The 27,314-nt window shown below is 38.9% G+C and overlaps 1 protein-coding gene across 3 annotated transcripts in view; it reads right to left on the bottom strand.

Annotated features, from left to right (window-relative positions):
- Positions 1 to 2,616: 2,616 nt before the first annotated feature.
- CLCA2 (chloride channel accessory 2) overlaps positions 2,617 to 27,314 on the bottom strand; it is a 32,618-nt gene continuing 7,920 nt past the window's right edge. The window contains exons 5-14 of one of the 3 annotated variants that reach the window (XM_033225474.1): positions 26,916 to 27,075; positions 24,690 to 24,917; positions 20,339 to 20,569; positions 19,118 to 19,295; positions 17,584 to 17,690; positions 14,788 to 15,012; positions 11,947 to 12,217; positions 8,756 to 8,926; positions 5,601 to 5,834; positions 2,617 to 4,092 (exon numbers count right to left, since the gene is read on the bottom strand). In XM_033225474.1, coding sequence (XP_033081365.1) covers positions 3,650 to 4,092; positions 5,601 to 5,834; positions 8,756 to 8,926; positions 11,947 to 12,217; positions 14,788 to 15,012; positions 17,584 to 17,690; positions 19,118 to 19,295; positions 20,339 to 20,569; positions 24,690 to 24,917; positions 26,916 to 27,075 — 2,248 coding nt within the window. In that variant the 3' untranslated portion in view covers positions 2,617 to 3,649. The remainder of the gene's footprint in view (positions 4,093 to 5,600; positions 5,835 to 8,755; positions 8,927 to 11,946; positions 12,218 to 14,787; positions 15,013 to 17,583; positions 17,691 to 19,117; positions 19,296 to 20,338; positions 20,570 to 24,689; positions 24,918 to 26,915; positions 27,076 to 27,314) is intronic. The other 2 variants (XM_033225475.1, XM_033225476.1) reach the window with 2 other exon arrangements.

Here is a 27,314-nt window from a genome sequence, read left to right as displayed (position 1 = left end):
TTTATAATTTATTTATTTATTTGGAGATGGAATCTCACTCTGTCTCCCAGGCTAGAGTGCAGTAGCGCTATCTCAGCTCACTGCAACCTCTGCCTCCCGGGTTCAAGTGATTCTTCTACCTCTGCCTCCCGAGTAGCTAGGATTACAGGCACCCGCCACCATGCCCAGCTAATTTTTGTATTTTTAGTAGAGACAGGTTTTCACCATGTTGGCCAGGCTCGTCTCGAACTCCTGACCTCAGGTGATCCACTCGCCTAGGCCTCCCAAAGTGCTAGGATTACAGGTGTGAGCCACTGTGCCCAGCCTATAATTTCTAAAAACCCTTCGATGCTGTAGATCTATATTTCCATCAGATATCATTTTCCTTCAGCCTAAAGAAATTTCTTTGGTATTTCTTGCTGGCAAAAATTAGCTTCTACTTATCTACATTTTGAAAGACATTTTTGCTTGAAATCATTCTATGTTGACAGATTTTCTTTTAGCACTTTAAAATGCTATTTTATTGTCTTGTGGCCTCGGTTGTTTCTGATGAGTAGTCAGTCACCATTTGCATGATATGCCTAGGTGTTTTCTTTGTATAGATCCTATTTTAGGTTCACTTGAACGTCTAAGATCTGTGGATTGATAGTTTAAATCAAATTTGTTTTTTTTTTTCAGATTGAGAGGATGCAGGTTTGGGGACTTTCCTCTTTGTGGTTGCTTCTTTTTGGGATTTCCTTCCTCAATTTCCAACTATTCTGATACCCAGATAGCTTACTTCTGACTTGTCAGCCTGGGAAGATGGCTGCTTTCGGCTTGAGTGCTATCTAGATGTTCTGAGCAAACTAGGGAGAGCCTTTGGGGAAAAATTTGGTTAAATGTGGATCTCATCTCTATTTATTCTCCCTTTTTAAGGGTCATATCTCCTTCAGTTTCTACCTACTTTTGTCAGTGTCCATTGCTTCAAGAATTGTTCTACATTTTTTTCCAGAATTGTAATTATTATTTGTAAGAGGCTTAGTTTGATATGAGCAGCTTCACCACCAGTGTCACATTAAGTTTTAAATGTAAGCTATATCTAGGGGTTAACTCTTCTAAGAATAATTGCATTGTAATAAAAGATAAAGCATATACAACATTTTTTTGGGAAGACTTTCTGTTATTAACATGCAAGTACAAAAGTACTTTTAGGACAGTCGACGGTGTCCACATAAACAGTGACCTGCTCAGTGCATAGGCTGTATTAGCAGCTCTTAAAAATCCTCCATCCCTTACTTTTGTCTCTCTTCCATTGAGATTTAATCTTCCTCTACTACCCCTAAAAGAAGAGGGCAAAAATTGGGGGGATGTTCTCTTTACTTTCCAGAACAAATTTCTATCTACTACATAACAATGACTATTCTGGAATTTGAAAATAGTATCTGCCCATATTGCTTAATTCCATAGACTTCTCTTCCCTCTCTCAGATAACTATGCATCTGGCCCACAATCTTCCTCCTCTGGCAATCTTGGGTCAAATTGCTAATGATGTCACATGTATTGACATCGTGGTATTCCACTAGTGACCAGTGAGCACATCATAGTTTTTCATTCTTTTTGGCCAAATGCCCTATCATTTCTATTTTTGTTTTTATCAGGTATACAGAATCAACAGGGCATTTACTATGACTCTGTTCTATTGATTGCTGGAATCTTTAAATCTGTGTTTTCCTACATTTACTATATCTTTCTTTTTGTTTAATATTTTCACTCCTTACAACCACTGAACAGTGTTTACCCTATGTACTTCATGAGATCACTCTTTCTACACTGTTATATTTGTTTGTTACTTAATATCATTAGAATCCCTTAATTTTGCCTCTTATACTCACTGATTTCTGGACTTAAGTCCATATGTTCCATTCCTGTACCCACAAAATGGAAGACAAACAACAACAACATCAACAGCAAAACCTACCAGGTTTCTTTAAAGCTAGATCTGCTGTCCTGCGAACTTATCATGAAACAGTTAAATATCTCTAGGTAGAAACCCTGGCATCTGCCCACCCCTTCTTAAATAGGAGTAAAGGAGTAGTCTGAGAACCTGGCTCTTCCTTTGTATAGCTTTGCCATTAACAAGTATAAAACTTTGAATTATTCACCCAACCTTCCATTTTCCTGTCTGTAAAATGAGGAAAATATTCGAGAACTTGAAACCCACTACAATCTATCTCTGTGTTTCACTAGCCCAGTTTGAAACTAGAGAGAAGCAAATTCCGTGCTAGCAAGTATAATAGCGATAGAAGGAGGAAGGACTGACTGCCAGCTAGGAATTGAGCTGCAAGGGTCTTGAAGCTTTCATCTGTGAAAATGTAGGTACTGTGAGACTTAGAAAGTAACAGGCCAGACCCTGGATCAGTATAAGCTACAAGGAGGTGGCCTGGGTAGAGAGAGTTGCTGGTTGTTTTTCTCCCTAGCACTGGTCTGAGTCTCTCATTTAGGGCTTCACGCTGTCTCTTTCTTCCTGTCCCAATTCCCCACATTTCCCTCTCCACCACCCTAAAATATAATCTAATTTTTATTCTTAATTGGTCCTGGTTATAAAACTTAGATCTAGTCTACATTATTATGTATATTCTTCAATAAAGTTTTAAACTCTTTAATTAAAAAGGCAAATGATTTTATTGTTCGATAATCTTTTCAAAAAATAAGAAGAAGGAGTAAAATTAAAGAGGAAAGATGATTTTTATTTCCTTATGACCTCTATTTCCCCCTTCCCCTGCCCTTGGTAAGTAACTCTTGATGGAGAAAGGATTCAAGACTCTTATTTAACCAAAAACCAGAGCCAGCTAATCATTTCCAAAGGTTGGTATCTCTCTGCTCACCTTTTCTTTGGTTGAAATTGAATAAAACTGTATGTTCATATATGTATTAAAACAAACTCAGAATAACGTCTTTTCTTCCTTAGTTAAGGCATTATAAGGGCCATAACTATCATACAATAATACCCAAGGCAGTAACTTAGAAAGCTGCTTTGATGGGAGTAGAAACTTATAAACAAATAAATTCAATAGACTTTTTTACAAAACTGGTATGAAGAGACAAGGGTAATACCCATATTTTTAAAGGTTACCTCTTACAGTGAAAAAAAGATCTCTGAGCACTAGCAGTGAGATTTCATCTGTAATATATGTAACAAAATAGCAAGAGGTAAAGAGCTTTGGAATAGGGGCTTCATATATAAAATATAGCATGATCTTCAGTTGTAAACAAGCAACCTGTTCTGTGTAGATAAGGAGAAAAGAAAAATTAATCAAAGTAACTAAATGATTGCTTCATATAGACAGTTATAATGCAGATCTACCCTCCTTTTCTCTACTTGGGGCTATTTTTCCACCTCAACAAAACAAACTTTTCTTGACACTGGTCCAACTTTACCCTTGCCTTTGCCTTTAAAGACATTACTTTAAAGAATAATTTTTATTATTTGTTCATAGCCAAAGTCTAAGGGTTTTCTAATATCCCCCCAAAAAGAATTTGTTGATCTACCATGTAAAAATCTTATCTGTGTTGTACAAAAACTCAATGCATTTTAATACAGTTTTGATGTTAATTTGACTTTGTTAGTATGTTTTTGTAGTCGAAGGCCATGGGTCTTATATCTAAGAAGGAAGACATTTTGTATATTTGTTTATAATAATTTTGTTCCATTCTCTTTCTTGTCTGCTCTCTTTTTTCTGTTTAAAGTATGATGTGTCACAACTATAATAAGGCAAATGATTCCTATCAAACCCATTGCTGTTAAAACTCCTTTCAATATAAGATAATCTCTGGAAGGTACAGGATCAGAACTGGGGGGAGTAAACAGAGATGCCTGGGCAATGTTAGATATAGCAGACTTTAAGGAGTTCCTATCCATTGCTCGTATTGCAACATAAATTCTGTGGCTTTCATGTGTTTCTCCATTTGGCTGATGTTCAGGTCCATTTGTGGAAATTTGAGGTGAGAACGTAAATATCTCCCTGATGCCAGCTTGCTGAGGATTTCGCTTTGATGTATTTACTAAAATTGCATTGTTAAAGTCATCTTGGATATTCTCTAGACTTTTACTCATTCTTATTTCATAGCTTGTAGCTGAAATTAAAAAATATAAATAGGAAAATTAAGTCACTTTGAGTATATTTTCTAGTTTAGTAGAAATTACTAATGAGAACAGCAACAAAAAGTCAAAATATTTAGAAATAAACATAACGAGAAATATGAATACAAGCAAAACTTTAAAACACTACACAAGGACTCATTAAAACCTGAGGACTTTTTTTTTTTTGAAAAGCAAGATTCAACATAAAAGATGTTATTTTTTTCCAAAGTTATTTTGTAAATGTTATGTGATTTTTTTTGTTTGTTTTTGTTTTTGTTTTGTTTTGTTTGAGATGGAGTCTCGCTCTGTTGTCCAGGCTGGAGTGCAGGGGTGCCATCTCAGCTCACTGCAACCTCCGACTTCCGGGATCAAGTGATTCTCCTACCTCAGCCTCCCAAGTAGCTGGGATTACAGGCATGCGCCACCATGCCCGACTTGTTTTTGTATTTTTAGTAGAGACAGGGTTTCCCCATGTTGGCCAGGCTGGTCTCAAACTCCTGACCTCAGGTGATCTGCCCACCTCGGCCTCCCAAAGTGCTGGGATTTCAGGCGTGAGCCACTGTGCCCGGCCTGGTATGTGATTTTATTTAAAATCCTTCATTTCTGCTTTACCTAGTCAAATTTATTGTAAATTCATATGGAAATTAAGCAATCAAATTGAACATATAAAGTCTAAAAATAGCAACGTGGAAAGACTAACTCTACCAGATATACAGATGCTATAATACCTCAATAATTAAAACGCTGTGGTACTTACTGATGCATGAATAGACACATCAAAAAATAGGCCAAAACACATTCAGAAGTTTAGTATATGATAAAGGTGGAATTCAAATTAATGGGGGAAAAATAAAATTTCTGAATAAATGGTGTTGTGAAAATTGGGTAAAAAATTTGGAAAAAGACAATGGAGGTGGAAGCCTGAAAGTTAACATAAGCCTTAGAAAAGGGAAAGTAGAAAAAGGTACTCCGTCAATGTTTGCCCAAGCAAGAATAAGAAAGCCCTGAATCAGGGGACTGGTCCCAGCCTTCCTAACAAAAATAATGGCCAGAAGTAGGATACAAAAATGCACCAAGGTTTGCATGAGTTACGCAAAAAATTCCCTGAAGCCTACTGATAAGTATATGAATAAATATTTACTACCCAACTTTCAGAAACAAATCACTTCCAGTACTGGGAAGCACATGCTCTGTAGTGCAGAGCCCATTTCTACTAAACAGATACCCACAACACATGGTGTTTATGCTTCTAGTCAAGATTTCTGAGTGATTAGTATCAGTGAGTTAGCCACGGCCTCCTCACTCCGGGGGTAGGCAACACACTGTCCTTCTGGGACTCCAGGATTTAAAGCCTTATGAGCAACTCAGAGCTTTTCACAACAATCCTCTGTACCTTTTTCAGTTCTAAACCTCCAAAGCTATTTTCACTCAACTAGCCCCTGACCTAGTTATTAGAAATGCTGTCTTATGGAAAAATAGGTAATGAAATGAGCCAACCTACCCTGGCCCTGATCAAAGTCTTCTCCAGGTGCTGTCCAAGATAGGGTCAATTCCTCTTCTACGTTTACAGCTTCCAGGTCAATAATTTTGCATGGTGGAAACACATCAGGGTGGGGGCCAGCTGGAACTCCCAGCACTGAAAAGGAGCCTCCTGAGCTGACTCGGCTAAAGCCCCATTTTTGCTCCTCCCCATTTCTGCCTACTGATTTCCTTGGAGCATTCATCTGAATATTACCTGAGACAAAAAAAGAAAAAAAAAAGGCAAAACAACAAATTACAAAGCTTCTGAATAGCTTGTTCTTGACACGGTGAGACTTTCTTTTCTTTTTTTTTTGAGACGGAGTCTCGCTCTGTCGCCCAGGCTGGAGTGCAGTGGCCGGATCTCAGCTCACTGCCAGCTCCGCCTCCCGGGTTTACGCCATTCTCCTGCCTCAGCCTCCCGTGTAGCTGGGACTACAGGCACCCGCCACCCCGCCCGGCTAGTTTTTCTTCGTATTTTTAGTAGAGACGGGGTTTCACCGCATTAGCCGGGATGGTCTCGATCTCCTGACCTCGTGATCCGCCCGTCTCGGCCTCCCAAAGTGCTGGGATTACAGGCTTGAGCCACCGCGCCTGGCCGAGACTTTCTTAAACCTTTTTTTATTTACTACATCTTTAGAATAACTGAGTGTATTTGTACAATCCTTTGCTCACTAATTCATCCATTTATTCACTCAATAATAATATTTATTTTATTTTACTTTATTTTATTTTGAGACAGAGTCTTACTCTGCTGTCCAGGCTGGAGTACAGTGGTGTAATCTTGGCTCACTGCAACCTCTGCCTCCCAGGCTCAAGCAATTCTCCTGCCTCATCCTCCCAAGTAGCTTGTATTACAGGTGCCCGTCACCATGCCCGGCTAATTTTTGTATTTTTAGTAGAGACAGGGTTTCACCATGTTGGCCAGACTGGAGTCGAACTCCTGACCTTGTGATCTGCCCGCCTTGGCCTCCCAAAGTGCTAGGATTACAGGCGTGAGCCACTGCGCCCGGCCTCAATAAATACTTATTGAGGGCATTTGCTGTGCCAATAATTACAGACAAAACAGTATCCCTCATGGAATTTATAGTCATGTTAATCACATTAATAAACACATATTTACAAAGTATGATAAGTGTAAGAAGGAAGGAAGGCAGGATGCTATGAAAGAAAATAAAGTGGGTCTATAATTTAGAGTGGTATCAAGGAGGTAACATTGAAAGGTTTCCTAAAGGTTGAGTAGGAACTGACCAGGTAAAGAAGAGAGGGAAGAACATTCTAGGTAGAGAGAACAGCAAACCTTGAGGTGAAAAGAGGTTGCAAGTTAGAAAAGCTAAATTAAAAGCAAAGTGAGTCATTTGAGATGAGGCAGGAGAGAAGTTTACACAGGACCTCATGGTCCAATGTGGTTTTAGATTTTAATGTTACGTGCTGTAGGGAAGCAGGGAAGTGATAAAATTATATTTGCTTTCTAATAGAACACTCTGGCGGCTTGGTGTAGAATGAATTAAAGCACAGCAAGCAACAAGGTGGCCACTTACCCATTCAATAGTCCAGATGAGAGAAGATAGCAGCTTGGGATGGGAAATGGCATAGAGAGGGGGGCAAGAAAGAGGCAGTTCAAGAGGTCTTCTGCAGAGGTCAAGCAAAAGCTGGTGATGGATATGAATATAGAATGGTGAAGAAGAGAAACCTGGTTTAAAATGAAAAAAAAAAAAAAAAATTCCAGGTTTCTAAAATGAGTAAGCTGGGAGGAGAAGCAGGCTAAGGAGAAAAAGACCAAAAATTAAATTACAAGGTTTGTGATTCCTGTAAAACATCTAATTCAAGATGTTAATGAGCCATTTAGATCTGGATTTTAAGCTTAAAAAAGAGATTTTAGCTAAATGTAATAATTTTAAAGTTATGAATTTGGAGGTTATACACAGATGGATGTTATTAAAGGCATACAGATTAATGAGATTAATAATAATTATTACTGTAATGATAAGTAGTATTTACTGAGTGCCTTCTATGTGCCAGGCACTTTTCTAAGGCCTTACATGTATCAGATATTTAATTTTCCCAACATGGCTATGAAGAGGGCAATTATTACCCTTATTTTTTTAGATGATGAAACTGAGACACACAGAAGCTAAGTCACTTGCCCAAAGCCACACAGCCAGTAAATGGAGGAGCTGGGTTTCAAAGCCAGGCAATGTGGCTCCAGACGGGAAAGTAAAAAGGTTCAGACTCAGCCAACAAACTCAGCCTGGTAGAAAACGAAGAGCTGGAAAAAGAGCCTGATAAAAAATTCTGGAAAATAAGAGGTTATTAAGAGAGTGAGGTATCACAGAAACCAGGAAATGGCAAAAGAGGGATCAACTGGCTGTGTTTGATACTGGTGAGGTCAGAAAGAATGAGGACTGAAAAGTAAACAAAAAGGATAGAGTCATGTTATGGAATAGTCAAATGATTAGTTATAACTTTTAAAATACATGAATAATATTTATAAAGAATCTGCATTTTTGGAAATACAAATGCTTAGAAGTCTTTTTTGAGATTGTTTTCAAAGACTATAGCATGACATATTTCTGTTTGTCTATTATGCTTTAACCACTGCTTCCTATCAGGAACTATTATAATGGTGTTAAAAAGATAAGTATCTTCCATTTATTTTGCATTTTTTTCTTGAAGGAAAACAAAACATCTTCAGGAATCACTTAGTTGTCTGTAACATCCAAGGTCATATTTATTTAGGAACTCATTTCCTATGTAGACTGTTTGGGCTGTTGGCCTCTTTCTTTCAACTGCCAATAACTTTTTGCCTTTCTCTTGCCTAAACCTCTATAGAGGAAACACAGAAGCAGGAACTGAGAAATTAACTATTAGTAATTCTGATGAAACAAGAAAGAGGTCAACATAATGACTGAAATGAAGGTAGGTATAATCTGTGGACATTACCTATTGCCTTCCTGTTACCCCCCTACCGTGAATCACTGAGGACTGAAGAAACAGTCAACAAATTATGTATGGACTTAAGCATAAAGACTTGAAATTTTCTCTTTGTCTCACTCCCTGCCACCCAGTACACACATACCCATCAGAGATAGGTACATGAAATCATGTTACTCAAATAACAGTGCTAATGGTTCTTACCGTTTGCTGTGTAACCTGGTACATACATAGCATGACTCCCTGGAATAGAGTGGGCTAGTGTGCTTATGCTTGGAGAGTGATTGACATGCACTTTCAAGCTATATCTACCATTTACAGCAAAGGAGAAAAAATACCTCGAGTAAATTCCATCATTTTTTATAACATCAGCACCTGTATATGTAAAAAACACAGTGTCAACACTTGTTATCATAGTAGATTACTAATATTTAAGTCATTAAAAACGAGATTTACTCCCCTTATTCTTTCTATATAAGGTATATGATCACGATCTTATCTACTTTTTATATTCTCAGGTGATAAAAAATCCAATGGGTCCATAATTTCTCCCTGTAATTTCTTACCTCAGAAAAATGATTTTCTAAAGGCGAATAAGTTGTACCATGCTAATAAAACATTTAATCATCACCTTTAACATTCTTGTTCTTATCATTGAAAATAATACTAGTTTTTTTTTAGAAATCAAGCACATTCTTCAGGTTGCTTATAGTCATTGACCCTTTTGAGATGTTAAGAAAAGCTATTTTGTCTCTAGGAAATAAATATATATGCACATAAACACATTTTCCTACAGTTTCAAGGGTTTATGAATGCCCTGAAGTCACTTGATTAGGGACCTTTAATAAATACAAACTTTGGTTGCTTATAAAATAGTGTGAAATTACTTAATTTCCTCATTAGAAGGTATCTGGAACTGTTTTTCTAGATTCTAGGGGGCTTAATGACCTGGAGTTTGACAGACTTTGGTAGCATCTACTGTGCCTTGCTTCGGGGGGCATTCTGAAAGGTTAGCCAGTGATGTACTTCCTTCCTTTTGTGTTGATCTTCAGAGAGCAGTTCAATTCCAAGCCAAATTCATGACCCAGTGGCAGGAAGGCCGAGACCCCAGGGCAGCAGAGGGAAGTCCAGCTTAGCCCAAGTATAGATCACTTTTGCCATTCAAGTACAGGTGGTCATATTGGGCAAGCAGCTTGTCCTCTATCCTAGAGGTCAATTCAGTTTTCATACCACACACACAGCACTGCACACCAGCAGTGTATCATTGCTAAAGTGTCCCCACCATCTCCCTCTTCCCCACTGCAGAGGCAGGGCTCCTTAACATAAGAAAAACAGGAGTATATTTAAATGAAATAAGAAGTGCTAAACATTTTATTATCAAGATAGATTTAGGATTCTTTTTTGTCTGTTGTAAGAAATCAAATCTTGACCATCCTGGCTAACACAGTGAAACCCCGTCTCTACTAAAAATACAAACAATTAGCCGGGCATGGTGGCGGACACCTGTAGTCCCAGCTACTCGGGAGGCTGAGGCAGGAGAATGGCGTAAACCCGGGAGGCGGAGCTTGCAGTGAGCTGAGATCTCGCCACTGCACTCCAGCCTGGGCGACAGAGCAAAACTCTGTCTCAAAAAAAAAAAAAAAAAAAAAAAAAAATCAAATCTTGGTATTTAGTGGTTTAATGATTAATAAGGTTTATCTTTGTTGAGAAATTACAAAGAAAAATCTCTCCATATTAAAGTCACCACTGCCACCTCTTTTAATCACTGAGGCAGAAAGAAATGGGGAAAGAACATTGGCTTGGGAGACAGAGGAATTGGTTTGAAGGCCTGCATCTGTCACTTGGTAGCTATGAGGCTTCATGTCTCTGAGCCTCAGTTTTCTCATCTATAAAATGGAGACAACTTATCTTGCAGGGTTGTTGTGATGATTATTTGAGAATATGCATGAAAAAGTACATTTTAAATTGTAAATCATTTCAGAGGTGTAAGTTTTATTATAGTTCATTTACTGAACAGATAAATACTGCTTCCATTATAAAAGTAAGTATTAAAAAACTATGTACATACATGTTAAGTATTGATTGGAGGGGAAACAATTTACATTTTGATGCCTGAGCAGTATTTTTTATTGTTTCTTTTTTTAGGGTATACATTTAGATAGCAAACAAATAAAATAGTTCCAGGGAATAATATAAAAACCTATTGAGCTGAATCAGATGATTTTCCCTAGGAGAGTAGGCTCTGTTCTCCAGGCCAGCCCACAGGGTGGGGCAAGAGAGAAACATTCTGCAAAAGTGCATTTTTGGACCATAAACAAAAATTGAAAGGTATAACCATGGATAAGCCATCAGAGCATGAGAAGTTCATTTGGATCCGATCCAATAGGCAAAACAAGAAGACTTCTCTGGTATCCCCCTGAGGTGGACTTGAACCAAAACCCTTTGAATGAACTTTTGTTTTCCTGCACATCATACCTGATTGCCATGGCAAGATACTAATGGGCTACCGAACTTAAGACTCTTGAAAAAAGATTAACTTTGAAACAACAGGGCAAAAGAATATAATTTTGTTAGTAGATCAAACACTTCAGGCTGCCAACAGAGGCAGGTCTGCTGCCATTCTAAGAATGTAGTTTAGGAAAATAACCAAATAGGAAAGATGGAACAACAAAGGAATTTGTTTTTCAAAGGAGCCCAAGTGCTGCTGTTTACCTGGCTGGATGCTGTATCATCTATAATGTATGATGACCAGGCTCTGAACACTGTATGTGCAGAATGAGAGCTTTTGCCTATTCTGATTCCTCTAGGCTTGCAGGCTGGATCTTCTTGGGACCAAATCACATATGTAAAAGGCAGTGGCTGTGCTAGAAATGAGCTGTGCCCTCTCATCAACCCAGCCTCTTGGGTCTAGGGTCATCTTATAGGTCACAAGTTCAGTTTCCAATTTTTTCTTCACAACTGGAGTCCAAAGGGAAAAAGTGGGTTCCCTGTCACTGCACCTCCCTTCTGATTTTCATTTCCTACTTTAACAGTCCAGTCTGATTACTTCAGTGAATAATAAAGCTGGTGACTCTTAGAGGAATATAAGTATGTCATAAGGACATAGAAGCCTGCTCCCGTATGACCTCATCAAATGGAAGCCAGGACCAAAGTGTCCAGCGGCTGCCTCTCACCCTTTGCTCAAACATAGACACTATGAGGAGCCTCATGAGGACTCTCTTTTTCCATGCTAACATGGAAATATCAGTGATTCTATGAGAATTTGAGAATAGTATAAGATTAAGAAAAATTACTGAACTGAAGGAATCTTACAGATAAGCTTAATATTGATACTACCACATCATATCACAAGAGCTGTTGAGAACATGATAAAATGTCAAGACATTCCTTGTTACCTGCTCCATCATCGAGAAGTCTCAGGGTAACAGGATCTCCAGTCTCTGGCTCAACTGTGGCAGTGACAGTGGCATTAAGAATGGGATAGAATCCCTGTCTCACATTGGCATAAATCATCACGGGCTGGGGAAAATGGAGGCTGTCTCTTTCCACAAAGGCTTCCACAGTGGCTGGGGGCACAGCTGAGTTGGAGGCACGAGAGGTCACTGCCACTTTCAGGGCTTGCAGAGAATGGTGGGTATTGTTCAGTGTGTAAGTCCAGTGCCCAGGCTGTAAAATAAGTCTTATTGTTTTGGAAAGTGTGAAAAAAAATCAACCCTAATTCGAAAGCATACATCTAAGCTGCTGGAGAATTTTGCTCTTGTTTTGTTGATGTTACACTTTTAAAAATACTACAAAAAGATGCCAGGAAAAGTAGCATTGGTTAAGGGACAAATAAATTCATATTTACGTGGCTTTCATAGCATAAGTCACCTTTCTTTCTAGGTGATTCTTTAGGGATTACACCTCGGATTTATTTGGAGTGAGGGAGGATACATCTTGATTCCCATTTTTAGAACATAGCAATAATAGTGTCCAGCTTCAAAGTACTTTACAGGTATTAATCTGAGCCCCTTCCCCAAAAAGGAGTTTAAATGTTTTTCATTTCTTTTCGTAACTGAGAAAATTACATCAAATTAAGTGGACCATTATAATTTATGTGGACACTGTGGACTAAAAAGGCAACAATATCCTTCTTTCACTCCACTTCCCACAAAACTCCACACTCAGAAATCTCAATCCGCAAAAAACACATACACTCTTAGGGACCAAGAAAAGGACCTACTATTTTTAATAGGTCAGGATTATACAATATCTAATTTGAGTAATTTATAGAAATACTGTTAAACACCACTCTTGCCTATCTGCCTGGGAAAAACCGGCAAAAGAAAATCTGAAAGAAAAAGACTAAAATTATAATATAGAAGAAATTCATCCTTTTGATTAAGCTATACTTTATATTGCTTTTTCCTGACTACTGCTGTTGCTCCTTATCAAACCCCCAGAGGTAACAAGAGAAACACAACAAAGCAGAAGGAAGAACAGAAAAGCAAGGGATTGAAGTGTAACTCAGGGTAGAGAATTAAGATGCACCACACCTTAGCCATCTTTCTTCATTGGGATTCATGAGCTTCACCATTTTCCATTAAGTCATGATTCAAGCACCATGTTTTTTGTTTGTTTGTTTATTTGAATCATAACATTAGTGACAGATGCATGGCAGGAACTTCCACATCAAAAAGTTATCTGAGTGCAATAAATGTTTCGATACAGGGCATCTAATCCAGACCAAGAGGTCAGGCAAGGGGAGCAAGAAGTAGGTAAAGTTGTCCTTGGCCCTTATACACAGGTGTGAAAAGAACATGATGAATTTGGAGAAAAGTTCAATAGGAGCAGAGCATCGAAGAAGTTAAGAGAGAAGCTTGGGTAGAAGCCACAACATGAAGGGTCTGGTATGTAAGAGTTAACACTTTAATTTTATTCTGAAACCACCAACGAGGTTTTGAACAAGAGACACACTAATTTGTGCTTCAGAAGGATCACTTTGACAGAGGTAAAGAATGGACTGGAGGATGGCAGTTTAGAGTCAAAGAGGCTAGTTAAGGGGCTGTCAAGAGGGTGGCAAGCATGGTGGCTCACAGCTGCAATCCCAGCAATTTAGGAGGCAGAGGCAGGCAGATCACTTGATGTCAGGAGTTTGAGACTAGCCTGGCCAATATGGTGAAACCTCATCTCTACCAAAAAATGCAAAAACTAGCCAGGCATGGTGGCAAGTGCCTGTAGTCCCAGCTACTCGGGAGGCTGAGGCAGGAGAATCGCTTGAACCTGGGAGGTGAAGGTTGCAGTAAGCTGAGATTGTGCCACTGCACTCCAGCCTGAGTGACAGAGCAAGACTCTGTCTCAACAACAACAACAACAACAACAGTAACAACAACAGTGGTGAGTGGGGCAGCAAGTGAGGAGGCACTGAATTCACGCAGTGCAAGAGTGAATCTGATTAACTTACAATTCTCCTTAGAACCATTAGTGGTTCCCTTTCATTTCAGGATTCAAGCCCCTGTTCACTTTACTGTTGTGCAAAGCTCTTGCTAATACAGCTCCTGTTTATCTGTCTAGCCTCACTGCTCCCCTCTCCTTCCTTTGCCTACATCCCTAGCTTATAGACTGCCCTACTGTATTGAACTACTCCAGTTCTATGAAGTCATGTTCTTTTTATCTGAGTCTCTCTATGTGCTGTTTCCTTTGCCCAGAATGTCATACCCACTTCTGGCCCCGTTATTCCTTATATTTCCATTTTTATGTCTTTGCTTCCAGGAAGCATTCTTCCTCCCACCCTCTTGTATGTTCTGATAGTATCCTGTTTATACTCTTACCATGACATTTTATTGCAAAGTACCTGGAACAAGACCCAGCACACCCAGTAGATGCTAAAAACCATATGCATTGCATGTATTCATATTATAAATTCTAAGTAGAGATTTTTTTCTAAGCATATAGAAAAGTGTGTTTATATGGATTATGTAAAGAAACATGTAGGCTAGAAAAAAATTTAATTATAATATTAGTGGAAATACTAATTTTCAGTGTTGAAGTATTTGATATCTAATATTTAAAACTGAGAATATAGTTATTCCTCTTAAATTTTTAAATATTCACAAAATGGCCTCATAAATTTAAAGTAAACTTTGGATATATTAAAACAAGATCTTCTGTACACAATGCATTTAATCATGTGATTCAACTGAAAATCATAAACTTGGCAGAATGTTGTCCTTAGGAACAAGCTCATTAACACCTACCTTAGCTGTTCCTGGAATCCAAAGACTAGCTGTCCGAAAAGTTAGATTGGTGATAAAATTATCTGTGTAGTATTTTCTTCCATCAGGATCAAATAACATAATCTCAGGAGGACCACTTGTCTGCCACGTAATTAGAAAGATAGTGTCATTGCCGACAGTGTTATCCACAGTCACTGTGTTTTTCAATTGATGGTGAGGTTTAACATTTTCACCTGTGCTTTCAAGCTGTTAAAGAGAAGATATATATTAGAGTTTCTGGTGTATGCATAATCATTCCATCTTTTTCTTTTATAACAAACAACAAAGAATTGGAAAAAATAAAAATAATTTAATTCTGACAGGTACTATAGTTATACATCATTTTTCATATAAAAATACTTTGCAAAGCAAAATATTGCATGTTATTTAAGTACAGTAGGTATAAAACATTTTGTTGTAGTTAATGGAAGTGTCATTTCATTATTCTTTAGTAAGAGATTTTAGTTGTCCTCATATTATCTCTTATCCAAACCAACATTGGCCTCAGATCAGGAATTACAATAAGTTAGCTTTTAACAAGTTTCATTTGTGAATATGCTTAAATTTTATTAATTTGTATATAATCTGTCCAGATCCTTTTACATATTTTGATAAGAAATACAAACTTGGGTTTTGGCTTGGTTTTGCCACATTAAAAATTTATTTAGGCTGGTCACGGTGGCTCATTTCTGTAATCCCAGCACTTTGGGAGGCTGAGGTAGGTGGATTGCCTGAGGTCAGGAGTTTGAGACCAGTCTGGCCAACACGGTGAAACCCTGTCTCTACTGAAAATACAAAAGAATTAGCCAGGTGTGGTGGCGTGTGCCTATAATCCCAGCTACTTGGGAGGCTGAGGCAGGGGAATTGCTTGAAGCAAGGAGGTGGAGGTTGCAATGAGCTGAGATCACGCCACTGCACTCCAGCCTGGGCGACAGAGTGAGACTCCATCTCAAACAAACAAAAAAAAGTTATTTAGCCATTCACAATAAGCCATGTGTTCGCACATGCATGTGTAACATGTACAGAGTACAAACGTTTGCCTGGCACTGTGCTAAAGGCTTCACAATCTTACTTGATCCTTATAAAAATCCTCTGTGATAAATACTATTGTTATCCACATTTCAGAGATGAGAAGAGTAGGCTTGGAGAAGTAATTTGCCAATGTCACATAGCAAGGAGGTGGAACTGTGATAAAACCCAGTGGTCCTGACACCGGAGCCCCTGAATTTAATCACTATGTATTTCCAGTGGCTACAAGTCTCTAAATAACTTTGAAAATTTACATTTATTAAACAAACACATTAGTAATGCTTCGTTAAATTGCTGAAACCTGCAAAGCATGTAAAATTATATTGGTGGATAACAGCAAAGGCATTGTGAATTGTTTGTTCAAGTCAATTCAAGAAATATTTATGGATTGCTGACTTCTGTGCCACATGCTATGCTGGGCCCTGGGCTGTTGAAGGGGATTTACATGTAGTTCCCACCTCAGGCCGGTGGGGCTAATGACTCCAACAGCTTTTGGGGAGGCGGACAAGTTTGGGAATGTTAAGGCTAATTTGATCCCATACGAATAATATTTTGTTAAATTTGTTTTTTACTTTTTAAAACAATTGTTTTTATTCCATATTATTGAAGAGGAAGTCACAGGGCATAAAGATTGAGCATTATCAGAAGAATCAATTATAGCCTAATATGTACTAGATATTGTCATTTGTAATTCACATTTTTACTTTTTTTTTTTTTTTTGAGATGGAGTCTCGCTGTGTCGCCCAGGCTGGAGTGCAGTGGCCGGATCTCAGCTCACTGCAATCTCCGCCTCCTGGGTTTACACCATTCTCCTGCCTCAGCCTCCCGAGTAGCTGGGACTACAGGCGCCCGCCACCTCACCCGGCTAGTTTTTTGTATTTTTTAGTAGAGACGGGGTTTCACTGTGTTAGCCAGGATGGTCTTGATCTCCTGACCTCATGATCCACCCGTCTCGGCCTCCCAAAGTGCTGGGATTACAGGCTTGAGCCACTGCGCCTGGCCACATTTTTACTTTTTATTATGGAATTGTGGTTATTGCCTTCACTGTGTAAATATAATCTTCATGTTAAATATTTCCTAACACGAATTGACAGGCTGCATTGGTCACATCAAGCCATTAACTTGGCAGGTACACTTGCCATCTGTGAGGAAACTATAGATGAAATTTTGTTCAAAACATTATTCAGTTATGTCCAAAATATCTTTAAAATACTTTGGAAAGAAAAAAAAATGGCCCTATAAAAAATAACTTAACTAGAGGAAGCTTTGGTGAGCAAAATCATGTAAGTTGTGGTAGTCAAAGAGATATTTAGATATTTGTGATAGTTAGAATTTAATGAAATAGTTGATACCCCTTATACAAGGAAGAGCTTCAAAGATGTTGAAGCAAAAATAAGATGAATTCTGATTGATGGAAAGTTACTACGACACTAAAACTAAATTCACAGTTCCCTATTTATCTTCTGCACTTTGTCTCTGCCACACCCCCATCTGCACTTTGAGCCACAAGGAAGGAGCAAGCTCCACTCGTAGACTTTGAAAAGCTGAGGTGGCAATGGTGGTAAATGACTCCTAGGGCTGAAAGCCTGGCTCTGGTGATGCCAAGCAGCCTTTTAAAAGCCTTTCATACACAGGCTGTTACATATTCAAGTAAGGTTAATGAAGCAAGTAGCACAATTTGTCAATTTCCTTGTTTCCTTCTCCCTTCCCACTCCCCACCTGGAAATATAACATTGAGAAAATTCTGACCTGAATACGTTGCTGGAAAACGTCTCCAGTTCCAGAGGAAATTCTACTGAAAGCATCAATCATGCTATTGGAGTTTGATATATCTGGAACAAAGAACTTTAAACCTCCTGAAATACATGATAGGGATGTTCACTATTAAAATGGGTAAAATAAAACAAAAATAAAAATGTTAGGCATTTTCCAACAAACTTTCTTGGCATTAGAGTGTTTGTTTTGGGGAAATGGGTGCTGTGCTTGACTTGTTTTGCCTGACATCCTATACAACCACATGGTAAGTGGCCCTAGGCGAGTGGTTTCAGCTATTCTATCCATGACTGTATTGCCAGGGCCTAGCACTTATGCACAATACATAAGAACTCAATAAATATTTATTGAATACTCAAGATTAAAGTAATTTTGAGATAATTTAGGTTCATTGCTATTTACATCTGTATGTTTACATTTATATTCTGAAAACTTTGCTTTTTTTTTTTTTTTTTTTTTTTTGAGACGGAGTCTCGCACTGCTGCCCAGGCTGGAGTGCTGTGGCCGGATCTCAGCTCACTGCAAGCTCCGCCTCCCAGTTCACGCCATTCTCCTGCCTCAGCCTCCCGAGTAGCTGGGACTACAGGTGACCGCCACCTCGCCCGGCTAATTTTTTTGTACTTTTTAGTAGAGACGGGGTTTCACCGTGTTAGCCAGGATGGTCTCGATCTCCTGACCTCATGATCCGCCCGTCTCAGCCTCCCAAAGTGCTGGGATTACAGGCTTGAGCCACCGCGCCCGGCCGAAAACTTTGCTTTTAATGATAATTCAATAAAACCTTTCAATTGTCAAATCAGCATGCCCATTTTTTATTGAATAAGGAATATAAGAGAAAATTATTCTGTGCCTCATTTAGTATAAAAAGATATGTATCTTAAAACACTGTGTGTGTCACTATTATAGAAGATAGTGCATTTAATCTTTTTTCTGTTTTGAGATGGGGTCTCGCACTGTCACCGAGGCTGGAGTACAGTAGTGCAATCTCAGGTCACTGCAACCTCTGCCTCCTGAGTTCTCATGATTCTCCTGCCTCAGACTCCTGAGTAGCTGAAATTATAGGCACCTGCCACCATGCTCGGCTAATTTTTGTATTTTTAGTAGAAGTGGGGTTTTACCATCTTGACCAGACTGGTCTCAAACTCCTGACCTCAAGTGATCTGCCCACCTCAGCCTCCCAAAGTGCTGGGATTACAGGTGTTAGCCACCGTGCTTGGCCACAAAGCATTTAATCTTAAACATATGTTTTAGCTCCATGATTATGCATGTTCAGACTGGCTTAACACAGAATTATAAAATATTATTTTTTAGATGTATAGAATTAGAACCTTTAGGGAAAATGTCAAAAAAAAAATCAGCAAAATGTTGACAGATTTTAGCAATATGTGTGTGTGTGTTTTAAAAACAGTTTCTATATTTTCAATTAAGCCATATAATGAGTTTCATAGTTGTGTCTTGGATATTCAGGTTAAAGGGAAATGCTCCAAAAGGTATGTTTTTAAAAGTTTATTACCTGTAAGACGTGATAATTCCTCCAGATTTGGGGCTGCAGATGAACCCAGGGCAATGGAGTGAATTGTTGAACCACTGCTGAGCACAGTGGGTAAGCAATTGCCAATAAGCTTATCGTCTCCACTGGTCACTAATACCATCACAGTGCCATAAGCTTTTCCATTCAGTTTTTCAACCACCTGAACATACAGAATTAGTCATTTGGAAGGAAGTGTAGTTCAAATTGTTTTATTGAGCAAAAGAATTCTCTGTCATCCAAATTCCCACTGTAGCTCCTCCACCCCACGCCCATCCCCACTCAAGTTTTATCTCAACCCATCACAGCACTTGTCACCCTACATTCCACTGCCAGTGTGCTTGTGAGCAAGGACTTTTCCTGCTTGAATCATCAAGATGTCCCCATAGTTTAGAACTGTATCATAGAGGATATGGAATACATCATAGTGTGAGAGGCTTGCCTCTGAGATCCAGCAAGTGACCAATAAGAGGGCCTAGAGCAATGGTTCTCAGTCTTGGCTACACGTTAGAATCAGATGGGGAGACTTAAACAATTTTAATGGTCAGGTCACATCTCAAATCAATTAAATCAGAATCTCTGGGGGTGAGACTCACGCATTAGTATTTTTTTTAATCCCCAGGTGATTTCAATAGATAGCCAAGGTTTAGACTATGTGCAGCAACAACCATAGCTGATGTGTCTTGTTTGCTATCAGATAAGCATCCCAGATGCTGAATTCAAACTTGTGTTGATTTAAATAAACTCTGTCATTCCTGAAACACAATTCTGGCCTTAATTGGTTCTGATATGCTTGAAGTCTAGAATGACTATAGACAGAAGCCAGACATGCTAATTTTGACAAGAAAATTGAAAGGTAAAAATGGCCACAGCTGAGACAGTCCCAGAATGGCCAGGAACAGTTTAGAAAATGCCCAGATGTTGTTTAGGTCCTCTAGTCTTGTCCATTGTATTCATTTATTTGCTCATTCTGTCAACTAGCATTTATTAAGCAACTATTGTATGCTATGTACTTTGCTAGGCACAAGGAGTACAATGGTGAATAAGGCACGGCTCCTGACTTTAAAGATAATCCATCATTACTTTCATAGTTGAGGCTGTTATGACCACCCTGTAACAGACTGCCCCCCATCAGAGGAAACTTCGTATACCAAATGAGGGAAAGGAAAATGATGGTGATCCAAGGCTTAGGATGCTCTACTGTACCTCAAATCCTTTCTTAAGCCCTGAACAAATGCTGACTTCTGTTTTAGCTGATACAGTGGTGGGCAGATATGAAACCAGCAACTTTCGATCATCATTGCTGTTAATTTGATGTAGCTGAGCTCTGATCTCTCCTTTGCTATCGAAACTGGCAATGCCCACGAAGGTATGAATTTCAACAATCTGCATCAAATAAAATTCTGCGGCTTGTTGTAGTTGAAGGAGTCTGTCAGCCTATGTCCCAAAAAGGAAAAAAGAAAATGGCAACATTTGGTTGGTAGACAAAAGTATGATGAAGTAACTCAATTAGCAAACATCTCTGCTAATTCTTTAGAGATGTTGTATCATAATCTTTTGAGCTTTAAAGAGTAACATAATATTAGAATATTGTTTGATTAATTGCAGGCTCAGAAATGCATGCTTTCAGGGAAGAGGGAGTGGCTTGGGGCTCTGCCCCAACAAGATGTTCGTAATTTACCACTCTCTGTTTCTCATCATCCCCACTATTTCACTCCAACCCAGAATTCAAAGATCCATGAACCCAGCTGAGACAAGATTTGTAACTGCTGTTTTAAAAATGCAGTCCAGGTAAAAGGAAACATTGCAAAGAGACCTTTGCTAGAGAGGAGTGGCAGTCAGAGGATCCATGATCTGCCCCAGCACTACCCTCTGCTATTGTGGTCACCTTAGGCTGGGTACTTCATCTGTAGGGTGAGGACGATAGCTTTCTTGTTTATTAAATTAGAACTGCTGTGAGGATCAAGTGAGATACATAAATGGCAGTACAGTTAAACCACGAAGGGCTAACCAGGTTTAAAGTAATATTAGTGACCAATTTTGGGCAGGTGATGCTATTGATTAATTCACTAGGGTCACTTGTTTTGAAAGCTCTGGGAAAAGAGAGGAGCAGCAAGCTAAGCTTCAATGACCACCCACTCAGGGATGACCCTGATCTCTATCTCCAACTCAGGCATCTTCCTGGGTGGATCTAGACCTGCATTTCACACTTCTTAGGACACAGGTTTCTGGCTTAACTAGTTGGGAGTGATGATTTGACGACCATGAAGATGGCAACTCTACACTTTGAATTCAAACTGTTTCTCTTACAATATTGGGAAGTAAGTTGTAAAGGGGGTAAAACAAGGTCTTAGAACTCTGCCTTCAACTTTTGCTCATTATGTGATCATAGTAAAACATAGTAAAATTACTTCTTCTTTTTTTTTTTTTTAGCTTCAGTTTTCTCATCTGTGAAATGGATACTGAGTAAGCACTCACAATAGAATAGCTATTGCCATCTTCATGGCCATCAGGTCATCAACTTCCAATCTTGATCTCTACTCCCAGCTAGCTAAGCCAGCAACCCAGGACTCTCTTACCATTTCTGTTACCAGCCTCCATATTCTTGAACAGGTCCCATCGACTCAATATCTTAAATTTCTCTCAAATCCACACCTATGTCTCTATCCCATTCGCCACCTCTCAGATCTATCCAGTGTCATACAAATGAATGCCCTTCCCTTGAACAAATCCTTCTTATTTTGCCTCTTGGTCACTGCACACATTTTTCCCTTCCCACAAATGTTCTCTTTTCTTCTCTTTCCTTACATCACCCAACCTAGGAAGCACCTAGTTGAATCCTTCAAGATTCAACTCCAATTTGATTCTCTCAGTGAAATCTTCCTTGACCACTTTCTGCTACAGCACCAGGTGCTGCCTCTTCAGTGCTCACATAGTAACTCACATCTCTGTGGAGCCTGGTCACATTGTGTTGTATCTATTCACATGTGTGTGCCCTGTGTCCCTCATTAGCTATAAGCATTTCAAAGCAGAGACGCTGTTCTTGTCATCTCCATATCCCTCAGGCCAGTGCAGCGTAGGCACCTGATAAATGAATGAATGGCAATAATGGTTCAATGACTGTTGTTGGCAGGAAAAGGGAGGAAAGTTTGGTTGCCATGAGTTTTTTTACTTTGGGCTTATTTCTCTTCTACATATTTCAGGTCTACTCTCAAGTACCATCATCTTTCTTCTTCACTCCATCCATTCTTGCTCAATACAGGCAGATAGCCAATATAAATTACTCTGAGACAATATTTAAGAAAAGCATGCCGCCAGGCATGGTGGCTCATGCCTGTAATCCCAGCACTTTGGGAGGCCAAGGCGGCACATCACTTGAGGTCGGGAGTTTGAGACCAGCCTGACCAACCATGCAGAAACCCCATCTCTACTAAAAATACAGAATTAGCCAGGCATGGTGGCACATGCCTGTAATCCCAGCTACTAGGGAAGCTGAGGCAGAAGAATCGCTTGAATCTGGAAGGCGGAGGTTGCGTTGAGCTGAGATCGTGCCATTGTACTCCAGCCTGGGCAATAAGAGCAAAACTCCGTCTCAAACAAACAAACAAACAAACCAAAAACATGCCCTAGTCAACTGCAGGTAGGCAACATAGCAAAATTATTCAAATGCTGGCTATATTAGTGGAGTTTTTAGTTTTTCAGATATCAGCCAAAAAGGCAAGTGTTCCAGGACTATTGATCCACAGAGCACGAGGGGATAAATTCTCTCCTTGGACAAGTTACTATTAAAATAAACAGCTACCACTTATTATTTATTTTGAACTAAAAACATCATATTATCTCATTTACTCCCCCCTCAATAACCCTATGAAGTAGACAGTGGTATGCTGGTAAATGTTTAATAACAGTTTTCTGATGAAGAATAAAAGAAAGGAAGGGAAAAAGGGAGGGAGAGAGGAAGGTAGGCAGGCCTGACTCGTAGCAAATGCCAGTTTCTGTGGGGTAAATATTCTTCCATGTGTGAAACCATGGTTGATTTCCTGCTGTTATTGTGACGTCACTGAGTGCACAGTTAGGACGAAACTGTAGTGGCACATCCATACAAATGCAATAGACCAGAAATAACCTCAAGAATTTAGCTCAGGGATCAGCAGAAGTTTTTTGTGAAGGGCCAGATAGTAAATAATTTAGGCTTTGTTGGCCATAAGTTCCCTGTTGCAACTCCCCAACTCTGCCACTGTAGCAATAAAGTATCCGTAGATAATATGTTGACAAATGAGCATTGCTATATTCCAATAAAATTATTTGTGGGCAAATTTCATATAATTTTCACATGTCACGAAAAAGCCTCTTGATTTTTTTTTTTAACCATTTAAGATGTAAACCTGTCCTTATTTTGTGAGCCATGCAAAACAGGTAGTGGGACATAGTTTGCTAACCCTGGGCATAGATAATAGTAAAAAATAGTAGGAAAAATTAAGAATTGATGAGTTTTGAGTATTTTGTATATTTGTTTTCATATATTTTATTGTAAGCTTATATAATTTAATTGTTATTAATAACTACATTTAATTACTGGTTTGCAGATTTCCTAAAACTTTAAAAGCTGACTCTCATAAAAGTAGGCATTATTATCCCTGTCTTACAGATGAGAAAACCGCTTCAAAGAGGCCATCATGCTCTTTATAACAAAGACATATTACACAGTAGTGAAGGAGCCAGGATTAAAACACAGCTGCCTGATTGTGGAGACTAAGACTTTAATCAGTTAAAGCAGCTGGAGGCTGCTAGATTGCTAGATAACTGAGATATGGTCTTCTGTACACAATGATGTGGAAAATAGCCATATAATGAACATTCACTTTCACTGCAAATTCACAGTCTACTTCCTCAACCAGGGATATTTACCTGTAAGTAGAATGTAGCCAGCAGCAACTTTTCATTATATATAGAATTTTGGATCGTTATAGGTAAGAATTATGGAAAAGGATCTTGGTTGGAAAGAGTTTCAATTAGTAGCAAAAATAAGGGTTAGAAATTATCTGTGGATTTCATTTATCTGCATTATCTCAACTTTTGGCCACATTCTGAATTTGTTCCTCCCAACCCCCGAAAAATAGGATGTCCTTGACTATTCCAAACCTTTTGCCTCCTCCAACTCTCACCTTTACCTCCCGAAAATAAAAATAATTAAAAACTGATAGAAAAGGCGTGGTGTCCCGCGCCTGCAGTCCTAGCTATTTGGAAGACTGAGATGGGAAGACCACTTGAGCCCTAGAGGTCGAGGCTGCAGTGAGCTGAAACTGTGCCACTGCACTCCATCCAGCCTGGGTGACAGTGGGGAGGGCGAGCATCAGGATAAATAGTTAATGCAGGCGGGGCTTACTACCTAGGTGATGGGTTGATAGGTGCAGCAAACCACTATGGCACACGTTTACCTGTGTAACAAACTTGCACGTCCTGCACATGTACCCTGGAACTTAAAATAAAATAAAATAATAAAGAACTGATAGAAAAAATGATGAATGTTTACATTCATTTTTGTTCAAAATGTTACCTCTGCCATCTTGCTGGACACATCCAGCACTAAACAGACCACTTTGTCACCAGCCTGTACAAGCGAGAATGTGGGAGGAGGTGGAAGCTCAGTCCCATTCATGGGAAAGCTGTGGTGAAAGTCAGCGGAGTCTGTGATTACATCCCATGCACTTCTGAGGCTGCACATCCGGTTCTGTAGGTTTGGTGCTTCTTGGTTGTGGGTACTTGCATTACAAAATTCAACCACCTGGAAAGAAAAACCATCGTTAATAAAGAAAGGAACGTCTCCCAAAGCAAATATAGTTCTCATTCTCAAGGAAGTATAGGTAAAAGAAAAGGTGAACTGAAAGAAAAGAAATCAACAGTGGTACAGTGATATACCTCTTTCCTTCAAGAATGACATCAAATTTACAAATAAACCTTGGCTTTCTTGCTGGAAACACTAGCACCTTTGCGGTCTGAGAGCAGTCTCTATTAAAGTTTTTTGGTATTAGATAACAAACCATGTATGTGTATATATACACATAATCTTAGTCTTGAAAAACAAAACAAAACCATTTCCTTCCTCCCTTAGCACAATATTGTGTTAAGAAAACAGCCAGGAGAAGTTATCATGACCTACTCCTATTCCAAGCCTACTCCTTGGAATAATATTTAATGACCACTGCGCCTTTATTTGTTGATCAGTCAATATATATTTTTCTACCTCAAATATTGATCTCTGTAAAAATAGATAAGGGGATAAACAAATTTACTTCCTGATGCCCCCACCTCTCACTCAATTTGGAAAATAGATATAATTTACAGAAATATAGATATAATTCACTGAATAATACTGAACCTATGTCAATCCCCCACTTAAAAATGTGGTTTGCATTGCTAAGTAAGGCATAACCATCTATTCCCAGTGGCTCTATTCCTACAAAGAGTTGATATTTCCTGTTAACACAGCCATGGAAATTTAGAGCTAGAAGCAACTGAATAGCCTGTCTTGTCTCAGCTCTAATTTCATAGAAGAGAAAGCTGAAGCTTTGAAAGGTTGATAACTGCTCAAGGATATGAGTTTCTTAGGAAGGTGTGGGGACTGGAACAGAATCTGATTTTGCTTTGCGTTGTTTAACTCTTTTTCTTCCATTTCATGACTATGGTTATGGGATTGTAAAACTTTTCTGACAAGATATTTATGAGTAGGTCTTTCAAAACATCATGAAGATAGTACCTAGTCACAAATAATGTGGATCAAATGCATTACGTTAGTATCAGATATTAAAGCTGTAAATAAGAAACATAATGGATGGGACAAGAAATATGAAAAATTACCTTAAAGTTACAAAATAACTCTTAGTTCTGACTAAACCAGAGTGAAATAAAATAGCATGTCAATCCAAGGGGCATTGGTCAGCCATGGAAACAAAGAGAAAACTCCACAGAGGCCTGTGTGGGCTGTACCCCCAGATCTGTGAAGAGATGACCCACAGATGTGACTTACAGGTTTTTGTGAAGTTAGAGAGATATATCAGGTCATGAAGGCTGATGCTACTAACCTCTGAATCACCTAACTCCCTCCTTTCTGATTCCATGCTCTCTGACTCTGCATCTGGTGAGAATTGGCTGTTCCAGTCTGCTTCATCCAGAGAGAAAATAAGTTGGCCAGAGGATGCACGTATGAGATCCCCACGACAGAGTATGCTTTTTAATTAATAATTTTTAAAATAATATTCTGGATTTATATGCTAGTCTCTTGTCAGTTAGTTAGCATGGAATATTGACAAGGTCGGGTTTCTGCAAAGCAGAGTTGGTTGACTTCCCCTGGTGATACCTTACCTTAAGTTCTAGACTATTCAAAACAAAGTAAAGAGATTTAGGAAATGCATTTCAAATACAGAGTGGCCTGCTACCTCAAACGAGAGAATTATAACCATTTGTTATATCACTCTCATTAACCCAATGTAATTGCTTATGAAAGGATACAAGAATACCAGCATATGAACAATTTATTTTGTGGTCCCCAGAGTCCCTTTGTTAAACCTCCCAGGAAAGCAAATAGTCACTTTCCTAAAGGTATCATTTTGGTAATTATCTTGGGAGCTTCAATTTTTAAATCTGTGGAATAAAAACTAGATGAACTCTAGGGTCCCCCAAGTTCTAAAGTATAGTGCATCTTAATTGTCTTATAATTGAAATACTTGAAACATGGGAAGAGAAGGAATCCTGCAAGAGTGTGTCATTCCAAGGGCATACTTACAGAAGATAAACTTTGCATGAACATTATTGATGCAGTTGCACTTTGGGTGCTATTGTAGATAAAGGTGCATCCTTCTTTAAAAAGCTTACTAATAATACAGTTTTCTTGGGGGCAAGGACCTTTTTCACACACAAAAATGCCTGTGATGTCAGATGAACACCTAAAAATGGAAAGAGAAACTGGAAATTAGGTCTATTTTAGAAACACTTATGTTTCTTCTTGACTAGCTCATATAATTGTTTCAAGGATTGTAGCCTGCTAGATATATATACAAACCTTTAAAAACTGCTCTGCTGGCGGGGCGCTATGGTTTACACCTATAATCCCATTACTTTGGGAGGCTGAGGCAGGTGGATCGCCTGAGGTCAGGAGTTTAAGACCAGCCTGGCCAACATGGTG

This window comes from Trachypithecus francoisi, unplaced genomic scaffold, assembly GCF_009764315.1.
Source record: "Trachypithecus francoisi isolate TF-2019V2 unplaced genomic scaffold, Tfra_2.0 Lachesis_group12, whole genome shotgun sequence".
Classification (NCBI taxonomy): Eukaryota; Metazoa; Chordata; class Mammalia; order Primates; family Cercopithecidae; genus Trachypithecus; species Trachypithecus francoisi.
This window is presented reverse-complemented; position numbering and strand designations above follow the sequence as displayed.